This window comes from Leptonotus elevatus, chromosome 1 (genome assembly GCF_054856555.1).
Source record: "Leptonotus elevatus isolate MCC_2025b chromosome 1, RoL_Lele_1.0, whole genome shotgun sequence".
Classification (NCBI taxonomy): Eukaryota; Metazoa; Chordata; class Actinopteri; order Syngnathiformes; family Syngnathidae; genus Leptonotus; species Leptonotus elevatus.
The window spans coordinates 10,554,973-10,570,686 of NC_141239.1; the positions used below are offsets into that span (position 1 = coordinate 10,554,973).

Consider the following 15,714-nt stretch of genomic DNA (forward strand, 5'->3'; position numbering starts at 1 on the left):
TATAGGAAACGCAAAACGACTTGACAAGCTTACCTGCCGTTTCATGATTGATTGAAGAGAAGAGAAGAGATTGAAACTCAATGTTTCTGTTTGTATGATTAAATATCACGCCCCCCAAACATACAGAATAATTCCAACTCAAAACTGCCAATGATCAAGAGCTGATCTTTATTATTTTATTAATATGGGATCATGCCTGAAAGGACTAATATGGCCCCAAACACTCAGAGGTTTTACTAGACCACTATGACAAAGTGAAATATAGGAAGTAGAAACAGTATCCACTCTTGGACATAATTAAAAATATGTCAGATTCAATCTTTTTTTTAACCAATATCCAACGAAAACACTCTGCACAACTAATCTTACGTTTTTGGTAGCCAAACCCAGATGAAGAACAACTGAAGCAACTGGCTAAACTTTCACAGAAACAAAAACATCCAACTCTTATCGACAATTTTGACAAGAACCTTCATTGAATGCTCTGTGAAAGTTGAACTATTTTCCAGATATGTCCTAAATCAAAGGTTTCCGGGACAATAAAAAAATACTAGTGCTGTTTTGTTATCTTCGTGCTGTGCTCCAACACAGATTCATATCGGTGAGTTTTTGAAGCCCAGGAAGCTGGAATTCCTTCCAACCCAACCTGGAAGAATAAATAAATAAGACACTGTAAAGTCATTTTCATGATTTGTTTCTAAGGTAAGCGGTGAAAACGTGCAAAGACTGACAACAATTGTTGAGATAAATTCCTACTGAATGAATAATTTGTCATACCTGAGCACCAAGACAAGCACCTATAAAAGAGCCTCTACTACAGGTGCATCCGCCACAGCGCATGGTTTCTCTGATAGCCTGCTCATAACTTGTGGCTGTCAGGACTCCATGCAGCGCTGCTTGGAACGCACCTGGCAAACCTGAAGGAAGGAAATTCACATCAGCCTTGGTTGATGAGATAACAGCTAAATCAAAGCAAGTTCAAAGCAAGACAGGTAAAAGAGAATTGATACCTCAGGTGTTTGGGAAGATAGCTGGGATAAGCTCCTGGGGAGTTTTGGATAAATTCTCCTTCACCTGAAGAATATGCCCTGAAATTTAATCGGTAATCAAGTTATTCCATCTTCTGTAACTCGGACCTCAGTGCCGCAACAATATAGCAACACATACCAATGACAGCTCTGTCCAAATCCTGTGGTTGCTTTCTGTTTGGGTCATTGAGCTGACCAAGAACGGCATCCAGGGCTTTAGGATTCGGACCATTTAGGATGAAATGCTCCAAGAACCTGGGGAAAACGCAACAACAACCATCTTCATTCATTAACTTTAAGTAACAACTTTAAGTAACAGCCAATATGGGTTTCGCTCCAATCACTCAACTACCATGGCATCAATGGAGTTAACTGAAGAAATTTGCACAGCCATGGATAAAAAAAAAAACATGTTTTAGTAAGCGTTTTTGTGGATTTACAAAAAGCATTTGATACCTTAGATCATGAAATATTATTGCATAAATTGTTTAAATGTGGTATACGAGGTGTTGCAGATCAATGGATTGCCAGTTATTTAAAAAATAGGAAACAATATGTTGAATTCAATAGTAGGCAATCAAAACACAGTTATGTAAATTGTGGGGTGCCCCAGGGATCAATTCTGGGGCCCAGTACTTTTTCTTCTTTATGTGAATGATATTACAACCATTTCAAAATTGTTCAAATGTATTTTGTTTGCAGATGACACCACTTTGTTTTATGCCGGGAAAAATATATACAATGTATTACAAGTAATAGCGAATGAGTTCAAGAATATTCTGAAGTGGTTCAATGCTAACAGACTGTCTATAGATATTAGTAAAACCAGATTTATGATTTTCAGTTGAAGAAATATGGATGTCGAAGCAACACTGACTGTGCAAGGCATTGAAATAGAAAGGACTAATGAAATTAAGTTTCTAGGTATCATTATTGATGAACATTTAACATGGAAAGCGCATATAGAATATGTATAATATAACCATAGCCATGTTACACAAGGTCAAAGAATCATTGAACAAGAATGCTTTGTTATTGTTATATAATTCATTGATTGTTCCATACCTGAGCTATTGCATTGAAGTGTGGGGGTGTGCAGCTAAAACCTACACTGAATCTTTCTTTTACAGAAACCTGCTATTTGTGTTATTTGCGGTTGTGGATACAGAGACCACACTAACCCATTATTTATACAACTAAAAACTTAAAAATGTAATAAATTGATGGAGTTTAACCGCCTTAAAATATTGTACAAAGCCCATTATGAAATGTTACCAGTTAATATATAAACAAAATTTATAAAAAGGGAACGTGAGTACAAATTAAGACGAACAGATATTTTTTCCAAACCTAAACATAGAACAAAACAAAAAGAACGATGTATTTCAACTCAAGGTGTCAGTCTGTGGAACAATCTGGATTGTAAAACAAAATCTACTCAGTCTATTTGTTTGTTTGTTTTTTAAGCATAAAAGCACAACTACTGCAAAAATATATATAGCACAAGGACACACAGTTGAATTATCTTGTAACACTGAAAGCGTCTTGATTGACCGCTCGTCATTAAATTTGTGTTGTTGTTGCTGTTTTTGTGCGTTTTTGCTTACTTTGAATTTGAATATTGCTTTTTATTGTCTTTTTTCTTTTAAAAATGAATGAAATAAAATTGATTGATTGATTGTTTGTTTACCCCTAGCTTGCAAGTTTTTTTTTCTCACCATGAAGTTAGATAAACAAACAAATAAATAAATACATAAATCAATTAATTAATAATACTGACCTGGCAGCTGCCAGAGTCTCTGCCACACACACGTCATTGTTTTGTGTGACTCGGACGGCCTGCTCAACCTTTTCCAACATATCTGGTTTCCCTGCGTAAAAAGCCACTATGGGAGCCAATTTAGCTATTCCATCAATTTGGCAGTCAGTCTCACAACCTGTGGATAATATAGTATCTTGGTTAGTTGTTTCTCTTCATACATTGTGTCATCGTTGACTTGAATCTTCATAAATCTTCATTGAATCACAGCGTCTTTCACCTGTCTCCTCTTTGTGAGAATCCACATTCTTCAGGAAGCTTTTCAAACTAGCGTGTCTCCATGGTCCCTCAATGGGCAGCTGAGGTCTTGGACCTGAAAGAAATATAATCAAATACAACAGTGTGACTGAAGCAGAAAATCATCAAAATTGGGAATCTTTGGTCCTGACCCCAAATTTGAATATCTTCTTACCACCTCTCTGTCTGTAAGGATCATTGACTGGCGTGTCATACTCCGATCCCGGCCCAAAGAATTTTAGTGTGCGCCGATTCAGATCATCAACATTTAGACCTGATCATAGAAAGCTGACAAATCAGATTCATCTAAAAATTCTAATAACAGTAACATTTAAAGATGACCGCCATTTCATGATAAAATACACAAACATGCAGCATTCCTATCGAGGCATCCATTGTTTATATCACTTGTCTTCATTAGGGTTGCAGGTAACTTGAACCTATCCCAGCTGACGATAAATGAGAATCAACGGAAACCCTCACAATGCACATATACGTATACAAACAACCATTCAAGCTCACATTTTTATAACTATAATTACAGTAACAAACAGCAACGCTCTATAAGATAGCGCAAATATTTTACACCAATGATCGATTATGGTTTAAATGGTTAATTTCCAAACAAATATTGATAGGGTTATGCTGGGCCAGCACGGCTTTATTTTTACCTTCACATTTAGACAATGACTCAAGCAGGACATAAGCTTGGTCCCCATAGCAACTCTGTTGGCCCGTCTGTCTCCTGTAGAAGGGGTTCGCTGATTTGGAGTGGAATTCCGGATTCGGCTCCTGAGCCAGGATCTCTTGCAGCTTCTGGAGGTCATAGACCCAGTGGAGGGGCTGCGCTGTGAGTTGTAAGTCATCAAACAGGGTGAAAACAAGGTTTTACCTAAATTTATATCCATGGCATTTCTTATTGATTTGGAGAAATGACTGATTCTAAATATAATTGTTTTCTTTACACCAGAAAACACTTAGTGACTGTAACATTAGATGCACCTTCTGCATTGGTTCTCAAACTTTTTGGGTCCTGTAAGATACATTTTTACAAGGACCCCTCACAATCATTAATGCCAAATTAAACATACCGTAATTACCATGTGTATCCTTCAATGCCAAAGGAATGATTCCATGTTTTAATATTTCGGCCTGAATATTCAGATTTTCTCAGTGTAGCAATATTGGGTTGAGCACCACTTGACAAATTTAAATCTTTGTCAGTTTGGCACACCAAATGACATCAGTAAGTGTACAGATGACAGACTTTTCATTATGTCAGTCGCATCAGAGCATTTGAAGGCAGGAAGGAGAACTTGTATTTGATTTAGCGTCATTGTTTTATTGGCATCTCAGGACTCATTTCAAAATATCCGGGAGTATCCGCACACCAAAATAGTTTCTCACCCATTCTAACAAAATCAAGTCCAAGAGGTGTAGCTTGTTTGTAGTTGTTGTTGTTTGCAAGAGTATACAGCATTAAGTGCACTGTGCTACTAATGTTTTTCCTTGTGTTTATTTTGTTGTCTTTGGTTTACTAACATTTTGTGAATGCTGATACACCAGCACAGAAAGACAGGCAGACATTTAAATTTTGTATGCGTCAAAAATAATATAAAATGCTCTCTACATTTATCATGAACAAAAGGCGTGAAACGAACGTTGCATTTATTTGCAATCTGTAACATTACCTGCTGCATCTGCAACTGCTGATCCCACAATAGCTCCTATTGCTCTGTCAACCAGAGCTGCCATCTGTGGAACAAGTTACATTATTACATTGTTAAACAAGAACATTGAATGTTCGATATTCTTCTCAATTAAATAATAATCCAAACTTTTTTTCCCCCCTTTAATCTCACCATCGAAACTAGCAACTCGTTTGCATTAATAATGACCTTCTATTGTTAGTTTGCTAGATTACTTCTTCTAAATATGACCCGCACTGTGTGTGGGATCGACATAATTCCTCTTCATTCTTTTCTTACCTTTAATGTTTAGCAGCAATGTTCAGTGTTGCACATTCGCCATAACCGGATACATAATACAAGAAGAAGTGAACACACACCGAGCAGCTCGTTGGTAATTAGCGCCCCGCAAAGGTTAGCAACTGTAACATACCGCCGACTACCCTGAGCACATTTTCCCAGCCAAGGCACATTCTGTATTTAACAAAACAAGTGTCACAAAAAAGTATGTTTGATATTTTTTTGTCATATTTTCAGGAAAAGGGGCACCTGGAAAATTACCATTTGAAAATATATAACCTTGACTGTCTGCATTGATTATATTTTGTTACCATTACATAGAGTAATGTTGAGAATTACTCCATAGGTTTGGCACATTTCTTGAAACTGAAATTACATTTTTAAAATACCATGGACAAATCCCCAAAACACCTTACAATTGGTGTAAAACTGAATGGCATTTCTCATTGCTTTCATCAAATTGCCAATGTCTTAGTACATGTCTCAATTGCCTCAGTGGATCTGTGCAAATAGTTGTGTACATTTAGCCTACAGTTAGCACAATGTGCCCACATTTAGCACATTTTCCAAATGGATAGATCTCGCTGATCGAACTGGATTAGTTGTTTTTCAGTCTAATGGCTGTCCTCTCCAAAACATGTCAGCAGGATTTCAGTGTGTAAGTCATAATATGCAAAATCATCTATTCATATTTCAAAATTAGTCAAGCATATCACAGGGGATCAGTGTAGAGGATGGTTGAGACATTCATGCCGTTTTTTTCCTCGCTGCATTGCAAGGGAAAATATCGGCTGCAACGTGGATGAAAATCTTTGGCCAAACAAAGAGCAGCGTATGGATGGCCAAGAGGGGGAAGGAGACGATAGTGACTACACAGTAAATTCTGTAGAGTAAATTTGACTCTATTTTGAGTGGGACCAAATAGACTTAGTTTTAGAGTAATATGTACACTTGGAAGAGAGTAAAATAAAGAATTGACAAAAAAATAAAAATCACTGAACGGTTGAGGAGCCTTCAGGTTGAGGGACGGCCGCAGTAGCACCTGAGCTACGCCACTTCTACTGTTTGCTTAGCTCCAAGATGTTTTTGGTCTCGGAGTTATGAAGATGAGTTTTTCATGAATATACAGATTTTGGCTTACATTTTCTTTTGTTGCATTCTAATGTGTAAGTAACGTGTCAATAAAAAGTGTTGCGATTTCTTTAACTGTGAGTGGAGTATGTCAAACCACAAACTTTGAAAACTGCTCTTGTAAAATAATAATTAATAATAATAATAATAATAATAATAATAATAATAATAATAATAATAATAATAATAATAATAATAATAATAATAATAATAATAATACCCCCACCCCTCAGTTTTATATATAATTGTATTTTGTTAGCAACACCAACCACCTTTTGACTTGCAGTGCTCACAGAATGCCAAAGGGACGATGCATTTTGGGGGCACTAACTACTTGTATGACTGTTGACACATAGGTAAGCTGTTTTGGGAGAGATATGAACTTTTGCAGATGATCCACGGTGCTGTGCAAAATCATCCAAGTTACTTTTGGCAAAAGCATTAAGTGAATGCAGATGAGCCAAAGCAATTGTGAAGGATCTTTGCAGTTGTGACAGTACCGACTCTTTGTTTGGGAAAGGAACTTGGGGTGAAGCATGTGTGAGCCGTTTTGGGATAGATATGTGCTTTTGCTAATGAACTGATGTTGAGTGAAATGTAAGCGGATGGATAGATAGATAGATAGATAGATAGATAGATAGATAGATAGATAGATAGATAGATAGATAGATAGATAGATAGATAGATAGATAGATAGATAGATAGATACATACATACATACATACATACATACATACATACATACTGTATATATATATTTGGAGCAAAATAATACATGTTTTGTTTTGTTTTGTTTTTTTAAATACGACACCATGCGTCAGTCTAGCACGTACTATTGTGACCGGTTCATTAATTAAAGGCTTGTTGAAGTTGACTGTCACTGCTCTTCTTTCAAAAGGTCAGATTTGTCATTGGTAATGTCACGGCCGGTGGTCGCCAATCCATTAGCTGTCCTATTAAAACATCTGATGACACATGGCTGATCTGCATATGAAGTGTCATATCTTCATAATGTTCATCGTGTAAATGTGGAAGAGCAGCTGCTGTGTAAATTACAAGCTGTAAAATAGCTACACTGTGCTATCTGGATGTATGATATTCAAGTGTGCCTCCTCCTGGTATCGCTGCAAAATGTTCACAGTTACAGTGAATTAGTTTGATTCCCCGTTATTAGTGACAACACACATTGCTAGTATAAGGTTACACACGCACACACATTGAATGCATCTTCCAACTGTTCCCTTCAAACTCAGACTTGTAATACTGTATGCTCGCATATCTTGCCACAGATAAGAAGAGTGGGTCGGTTGCCGACATTTATTTATAGTTTACTTCTTCCATTTCAATTTGTAAAGTAATATCACAGGTGACCATTTTAAGCATAAGATGCAAAAGGGCACACAGAGGGAAAAAAAATAAGTCCTCAGTCCCCAGTGAAAATCTCGTTTTAGGATTATACTATGTTATTCTAATGGTTTGTTAGCAGGTATGCCAACCGCTCCGCTTCCCTCCTCTCATTCATGTCCCTGGGTGACCTAGTGCAACATTCTCGTCTTACGCAGGTGCCAACTGCAGCAAATAAGACACCGGCACCGCCTCCTGATATGTTCTCTGTACCTCATCCATTATTTTTAGCTGGGATCCAATCCTACATCTTTGCTTAATATGGCAGAACTGTGCTGCGTCTTTGAATTAATTTCATTTCCAGGACTAGTTTGCGCGATTGACACGACTTGCTTCCACTGTCATCCCAGCCTTCGTTTGCCCTCTCAACCAAATTTGACATGTATGAAACATACACCTACACACAAAGCCGTCTCCCCAGCAACCGTGCAGGCCCCCGCCTCATCTTACCCCACATAGACACACACCAACACCAACTTAGCTCAGCCCCCCCTTACACCCTGTGCCCCAATACCAGCGGCCCATGTGGGGTTTTTATTAAGGTGGATGTAGGAGTTGGTCTTGCTCTCTTCTGGGTGACGCGGATTGGAAAGGGTTCCTCATACATGCACCAAAGTTTTTTGTGTACATTCTGAAACTGCGACCACATTGAATACACTCCAGAGAGGAGCCATGAAGTGGACCTGGGTGTTTGTGGCAGTTTTGCTGTCCTTTGTGGGGCTGTCACTGGGCAAAGACAGCTTGGATTTTCCGGAGTATGACGGCAAGGACAGAGTCCACGATCTCCATCTCAAGAACTATAAGTCTGTGATGAAGAAGTATGATGTCATGGTGGTGTACTACCATGACCATCCCGGATCCAGCCGCGTCGCCCAGAAACAGTTTGAGATAGAGGAGTTGTCCCTTGAGGTAAGTTGAGTTGGGAATGGTGGTATAGGATAGCATGTATAATAAAGCTTAGGACTCGTGTTGTATAATATTATTATTTTACTTAAATAATAATTATAAGTTCATTCGAATAGTGCTGAATTCGGGGCGCTGAAAGGCGACCCGTCAGGCTTCCCGTGCGTGGATGGGCTGTGACTGGGAGAACTCAATAAAGTTATCGGAATCTGAAATAAATGTAAAGCACTTAAGGGATATCAAGATGAATATAGGTGGTTGAATGACGTTATTTTTGCAAAAAGGACATTATGAGGTGGGGAATGGCTTCGAAAGAAATGTCTAAACATGTCAGTGGCTTGCTAACAGTGTCATCCACCTGCAGCAGAGAGCTGAGCTGTGACGACTTGCGCATGTCTCGTTTCAAATGTGCGTGCGCCGATGCAGCTCCATCACTCTTTTTGTCAAACTGTGGGCTGTCTGTCAACAGCAGACTCGGTTTCACCACGTTCCTATTGGATAAGTATGAAATCATCACTCTGCTTAAAGTCTCAGCATACAGTATGCACATATCAGATGTTAGCGAAGAGGATTTGTACTTTATTTTTGAACACCTGTTGACTTTGGGGTGCATTGAAATGTCACAGTACTTTTGAGCCTAAACAACATTGTGGGAACAGCTGTGATATAACATACACAAATACTGCACATGTGTAGTTTGAACCCTCTTGTGAAATGATTTGATCCAGCTTGACGTGAGAGCATTAATTATCAGACAATAATTGTTCTCATCCGCATTAGATCTATATCAAGTTTACGTAAATAGATCCTTGTCACTTAAATAGAGGCCATGTAATCATAAAGCATTCAATTATAGCCAAAATGGAGAAGCTGCACTCGTTTAGCATATCACGTCGTCCTGACAGCCTCCAGGCGGTCTCTGTATGGGCCGTCGGGGCTGTCGCGGCTACAAGCCAGCGTCAGAGCTTCTGGCTCCAGTTGTGCCGGCTCAGCTCTGTGCTGTGATTGACACTTGCAGTACTGTACGTGTCAGCGGATCTCGGAGCACTGAACATCACTGCCAACTCACCAAAATAGTCCCTGAAGCTGGTGTGGCTCTCTAGATATATTTATCCTGAGCTGCTTTTGTGGTAGGTTGAGTACGCCGAAGGTTTGTGTTTCGAAGTATTAATGTATTTATATTCACATATAACCGATAAGATTTTATAATTAGTAACAGGTAATGGCAAAGGTTCCACATATTAGGGATCAGGTGCTCTGTGGGGTTTAAAATGTCAATATTGCGCCGTTTGTCTCGCGAAAGTCATCGCTCATTAAGTTTGCGTGGATAGAAATCAGACAATTAAGCATTTTGTTTATTTTTTCCAAAAAAAAGGAACAAATAGTTTGATTTCTGCTTTCTCTATTCTGAATGTTGGCATTCAGAATAAGAAGTTTTGCATGCTTGCCATTGCCCAGTACGACCAAAACAGATACTTCCTCTTTGGATTTCAGCAAATCAAATCTCGATGATCACTGCATCATCCAATAAGAGAAGTGATGTTATTATCATGGCATGGAATGACATTTTTATCATCGTATTGCCGTGGTGGTCCCCGGCATAACTTTGAATAAATAACTTCAAGCAATGCAATTACAGCAAGGATAATTAAACAATCACCATAGATAGATGTTATCCTGACATATTTACAGTTTGTTTATGCCAGCAAAAGGAGCTGTTCAAAGCTCATGTATTTTTGTGTTTTTGTATTGGATGTGTGTGTGCTCCAAACAAACTGCGACAACCCCCTCGATCCACTTCCTCAGTGCAGACGCCTGTGAATGTGACGCTCCCATTGGTGAAAGTAACTGTCAGTCACAAGGTTCAAGTTTCATACAGATTTAGAAAGTGCATAAGCAGCGCACGGATAAAGAAGGCTTTTAAGGGCATGAAGCAACTCGTGGAGAAAACTCTCAAAAAGAAGCAAAAACAACAGTGCAGAAACTGATTGATACATTTGTTATGCGGCTCTTTTAAACACACAAATTGTTCTGACAAATAAAGATGACATTTTGTGTTTGTTTGTTGTACAGCTTGCCGCCCAAGTCCTAGATGAGTTTGATGATGAGGACGTTGGAGTTGGTCTCATTGATGCAAAGATTGACAAGGCTTTAGCTAAGAAACTGGGTAATATGTGATAAATTCATCATTGCTATCTAAAAACTCCCTTTTTTTTTTTTAAGTATAACCTTCTGTTTTGGTTCCCAGGCCTTGAAGAGTCTGACAGCATCTTCATCTTCACCGATGACGAAGTGGTCGAGTACGATGGCGAGCTCGCGGCAGACACTCTTGTGGAGTTCATCTTTGATGTTCGTGAGGATATAATCTCCCAGTTAATAGCTCCCGATTTCTAGGAGGGAAAAGTCTCTCAGTGTACTGTGTCTTTCTTTAAAGACGGTGTCTTACGCTGGTTGTCTATTTTCTCTCTCCTCCATGACCTCACATTTCCTTCACAGCTCCTTGAAGACCCAGTGGAAATTATTGACAACATTAGGGAACTGAAGGGCTTTAAAAACATCGAAGAGGATATCAAATTGGTGGGCTACTTTAAGAGTCACAAGTCAGAACGTAAGAATCTGTACTGTGGTGGCATGAAAATCTGTGACTGAATTTGTGTCTGCTAGTTTGATTTAAATGATGGCTTTGCAATGAGGATGGAAAATTATGTTGAAAGTAATAAATGCATATTTGTTCCTCATACATTTGTCAATACCCTGGTGTGTCAAATTTCAGATTTTGAGGCTTTTACTGATGCTGCCGAAGAGTTCCATCCTCACATCAAGTTCTATGCAACATTCAATGCCAAGGTCGGTCATTACAAAACAAAATACTTACTCATATCATATCAATAACTTTAAGACTAAATGTATTTTATAATTGATTTAATTTAATACAACAATACAGAGGAGGGATGGATGGATGAATGGATGGATGGATCAATTGATCGATCGATGGATTAATCGATGGATCGATCGATCGATAAATCGATGGATGGATTGATGGATGGAAGATGGACAGACGTACAGACTGAGAGATTAATGGATGGATGGATAGATTAATGGATTGACGGATGGACAAAATAATAGATGGATGGCTGCATGCATGCATGCATGCATTGATGATGGATGGATGATGGACGGACGGATGGATGGGTGGACAGATGTATGGATGTATGGATGAATGGATGAATGGATGGATCTTTTTTTTTTTTTTTTTTTTTTTTTTGATGAATGGATGGATTGATGGATGGATTGGAGGATTGATGGGTGGATAGGTCGATGGATTGATGGATGGAAGATGGACAGACGGACAGACTGACGGGTTGATGGACGGAAGGACGGATGCATGGATAGATGATTAGATGAATGGATGGACGGATGGACAAAATAATGGATGGATGGATGCATGTATGCATGCATGCATGGATGATGGACGGATGGATGGATGAATTGATGGATGGATCGATGGATGGATCGATGGATGGATCGATGGATGGATCGATGGATGGATCGATGGATGGATCGATGAATCGATGGATGGATTGATGGATTGATGGATGGAAGATGGACAGACGGACGGACTGAGAGATTGATGGACGGAATGACAGATGCATGGATGGATGGATAGATTAATGGATGGACGGGTGGACAAAATAATGGATGGATAGATGCATGCATGCATTGCATGGATGATGGATGGATGGATGGATGATGGACAGATGGAAGGATGATGGACGGACGGATGGATGGATGGATGCATGCATGGATGATGGATGGATGATGGACAGATGGATGGATTGATGGATGCATACATGCATGAATGTATGTATGGATGGATGGATAGGTCGATGGATAGGTTGATGGATCGATGGATTGATGGATGGATGATGGACAGACAGACGGACTGACAGACGGATTGATTGACAGAAGGACGGATGCATGGATGGATGGATAGATTAATGGATGGGCGGGTGGACAAAATAATGGATGGATAGATGCATGCATGCACGGATGGACAGAAAAATGGATGGATGGTTTCATGCATGCATGCAACCATAGATGATGGATGGATGGTGGACAGACTGATGGAAGGATGATGGATGGATGGATGGATGGATGGACAAACGGACGGACTGATGGATGGATGGATGGATTTCTATCAACTTTTATATAATTTTCCTCAGTTTTGTAACTGCCTAGCTGTATATGACAGCATAATATTATAAACATCTTTTTCAATTGGCATGAAGATTCGAAGAACATGTTTCTATTGTCTGCTTCATACTAAAATTGCTTTGAGATTTGTTGTAAATTTGTGCTTTCTCTAAGAGATAATATAAATAAAATAAACTGAATTAAATGACTACACTCATCAATTTATTTCACCATGCAGCCTATCAACACTCGTACAGCTCAGTTTTGCTTTCTTTTTTTGTATGATGGTTGACAATTGTGTGACTATCTAATTATTTGAACTATTGGCAACAGGTTGCCAAGGCTTTGGACCTCAAGCTTAATGAGGTGGACTTCTATGAACCCTTCTTGGATGATCCAGTTGTGATCCCGGGAAAACCTTACACTGAGGAAGAGCTGGTGAAATTCATTGAAGATAATGACAGGTGAGTCCATTTTCTATGGAAAGTTTATTCTTCCAGTGGAAAAATCACAACGTGATTTTTTTGTGTGTGTGTGTGCTTTTGAAGGCCAACTCTAAGGAAGCTGCAGCCCTACAACATGTATGAAATCTGGGTAAGAACGTTCTTGTCTTACAACAATATAGACATTTGTAAATGTTTGCTATTCAATCCATGCATGGAAATTGACTTGAAAGTTGTTGTTGTTTTTTTACGTGCAATGCGTTTGTACTCTTTCCAAAGGATGACCATGTTGATGGCGAACACATCATTGCTTTTGCTGAGGAGTCTGATCCTGGTACATCAAACATTTCATAGAATGAAACTGAACAAATCTACTCAAAAGGCATGTAGGACGTTCTCTTCAATTTGGTTCTTTACTCTTCAGATGGCTTTGAGTTCTTGGAGATCCTGAAGGAAGTTGCAGAGGACAACACAGAACATCCTCACCTCAGTATTATCTGGATTGACCCTGATGACTTCCCCTTGGTACGAATATTTCTACTCGATTAAACTGAATATTGACTAACAAGTTCACTGGTGGAGGATCAATTGCCACTCAAATGTGCCTTTCACAATCAACCTGCGACTTCTTCCAAACACAAAAGTGGTTTCCAAAGTCAGTTGAACATTTCCTTGTTCTTTTCAGCTTGTGCCTCACTGGGAGAAGATTTTCGGAATCGACCTGTCCTCCCCTCAGATCGGTGTTGTGGAAGCTGACGATGTAAGTTGATGCTTGATGTGTGTGTTTTTTGTGTGGGTGCGTTTCTACTATTGACGTGTTGCTCCCCGCCAGGCTGACAGCGTGTGGATGGACCTGGACGATGACGACGACATGCCATCTGCGGACGAACTGGAGGACTGGATTGAGGACGTTCTGTCAGGGGAAATTGATCCTGATAATGATGATGATGATGATGACGACGACGATGACGATGATGATGATGATGACGATGATGATGATGATGACGACGACGACGATGATGATGATGATGACGACGACGACGATGATGATGATGATGATGATGATGACGATGATGATGACGATGATGATGATGACGACGACGACGACGACGATGATGATTATTAAATTAGGACATAATACATCTAAATCTGACCAACGCAATTTAAAGTGCTAATATGAACAGCAAGTGCATCTCAATCATTTGTTTTCATCTCATCTCTTCGTCATCTTAACTAAATTCCATTATTACTCCCCAATCTATTGCCATGCACAATACTTTCATTCATGTGACTTTGGTGGGAAAAAAATCAAATCTTTGAATAGTACTGCTAGTACTTTGATATGATTAAGGTTGGCGTTTACTCAGTACTGGAGGGTTGCAGTATTGTACTGGATCATATTTAATATATGTTCACTCTTTTTCTTGTTTTCCTCGGTGCAAAAACGTCAAGTCAAATCCAAAGGTGCTAGCAGCTTTTTACAGATGGGTGTTTACGTATCACCAGCATACTCTGCCAAATCATTGCAACACTGTACATCAATAGATGTTTTCTACGACAATGAAGTATAACAACAGCCATATTTTATTTTTGTAACAAGAGAAAATACTTACTGTGAAGTCTTAAATAAATGACAGATTTGGACGGAAACACCAACGGCTGTGTGTTTGGACACTTTGTTTAACAATTGACACGTAGCCCTCTAAAGAAATTTTGTACAACTCCATTTCAGACAAATAACCAAGCAAAAATATGATTATGATGACAGTAAAGTGTGGTTAATACACATGGTTATAGTCTTGCTACAGTGGATATAGAAGACATACAGTATATAATCATTACCTTCTACTCCAACATCAGACAATTTAAAGTTCGATCCCCACTGTACATCTGTCTGAAAAGTTCCAGGAGTGATGTCCAAAAGATATACCCTGCATATTTTAAATCCAAACTACAAGTTCTCTCCTTCAGTGTAGGCCAGATGTTCAACCAGCACATTTACAAAGCTTCTGCAGTGCTTGCTTTGTTCAATGTGCGAAAAGAAGTGAGCATTGTGGCAGGACCTCCTTACTCGTCTGACGTGGCTGTGTGATTCCCCCTTTTTTCCCAAGCTCAAGGAAATCACCATGGGGACCCGTTTTCAAGACGTGAACACCATTAAGATCCTGGAAAAATCCTTCCAGGAGTGCAGTGAAGTGCAGCAAAGTCTCTCATTTGTGATATCAGTCCTAGTAGAAGGCTTTTCTGACACACCTCAGTCACACTCACATTCATATCGTTGGACAATTTAGAGTCTTTGTTCTTAAAGGTGTGTATTTTTTTCCCGAAAATAATATTTAGTTGATTTCTTGTGATTCATTTGTATATAGGTACTTATTTCTTATTTAAGTACAAATGGTTATGTTGCATACGTGTTCACACTTTATTTTACTCGTTAAAAAAAAAATAATAGTTACGTTCTCTATAACTGAAATTTAGTTATGTTAACTAAATATGCATAAAAGAGTAGGCTACCTGGAGAAAGCCACACAAACACGAGAACATGTAAACTCCACAAAGAAAATCCC

The 15,714-nt window shown here is 39.0% G+C and overlaps 2 protein-coding genes across 3 annotated transcripts; one reads left to right on the forward strand and one right to left on the reverse strand.

The window, feature by feature from the left end:
* Positions 1–151: 151 nt before the first annotated feature.
* On the reverse strand, positions 152–5,146 carry LOC147180677 (crystallin J1A-like). Of its 2 annotated transcripts, none has more exons than XM_086082634.1 (10): positions 5,073–5,146; positions 4,776–4,839; positions 3,756–3,932; positions 3,260–3,358; positions 3,068–3,160; positions 2,809–2,965; positions 1,168–1,283; positions 1,011–1,088; positions 778–917; positions 152–646 (listed from the first exon to the last, which is right to left on the reverse strand). In XM_086082634.1, exons 2-10 carry the CDS (start codon positions 4,837–4,839, stop codon positions 551–553), a joined length of 1,020 nt encoding a protein of 339 aa, XP_085938760.1. In that variant the 5' UTR covers positions 5,073–5,146; the 3' UTR covers positions 152–550. The 2 variants fall into 2 exon arrangements, with proteins under 2 accessions (XP_085938760.1, XP_085938751.1); XM_086082625.1 differs by lacking the exon at positions 5,073–5,146 and adding an exon at positions 4,947–5,056.
* Positions 5,147–8,113: 2,967 nt separating this feature from the next.
* casq1a (calsequestrin 1a) lies at positions 8,114–14,803 on the forward strand. The gene is made up of 11 exons (XM_086074222.1): positions 8,114–8,516; positions 10,584–10,677; positions 10,759–10,859; positions 11,007–11,118; positions 11,284–11,357; positions 13,038–13,168; positions 13,253–13,298; positions 13,427–13,481; positions 13,572–13,672; positions 13,833–13,907; positions 13,980–14,803. The coding sequence occupies exons 1-11, from the start codon at positions 8,280–8,282 to the stop codon at positions 14,271–14,273; spliced, it is 1,320 nt and encodes a 439-aa protein (XP_085930348.1). The 5' UTR covers positions 8,114–8,279; the 3' UTR covers positions 14,274–14,803.
* The last annotated feature ends 911 nt before the right edge of the window (positions 14,804–15,714 follow it).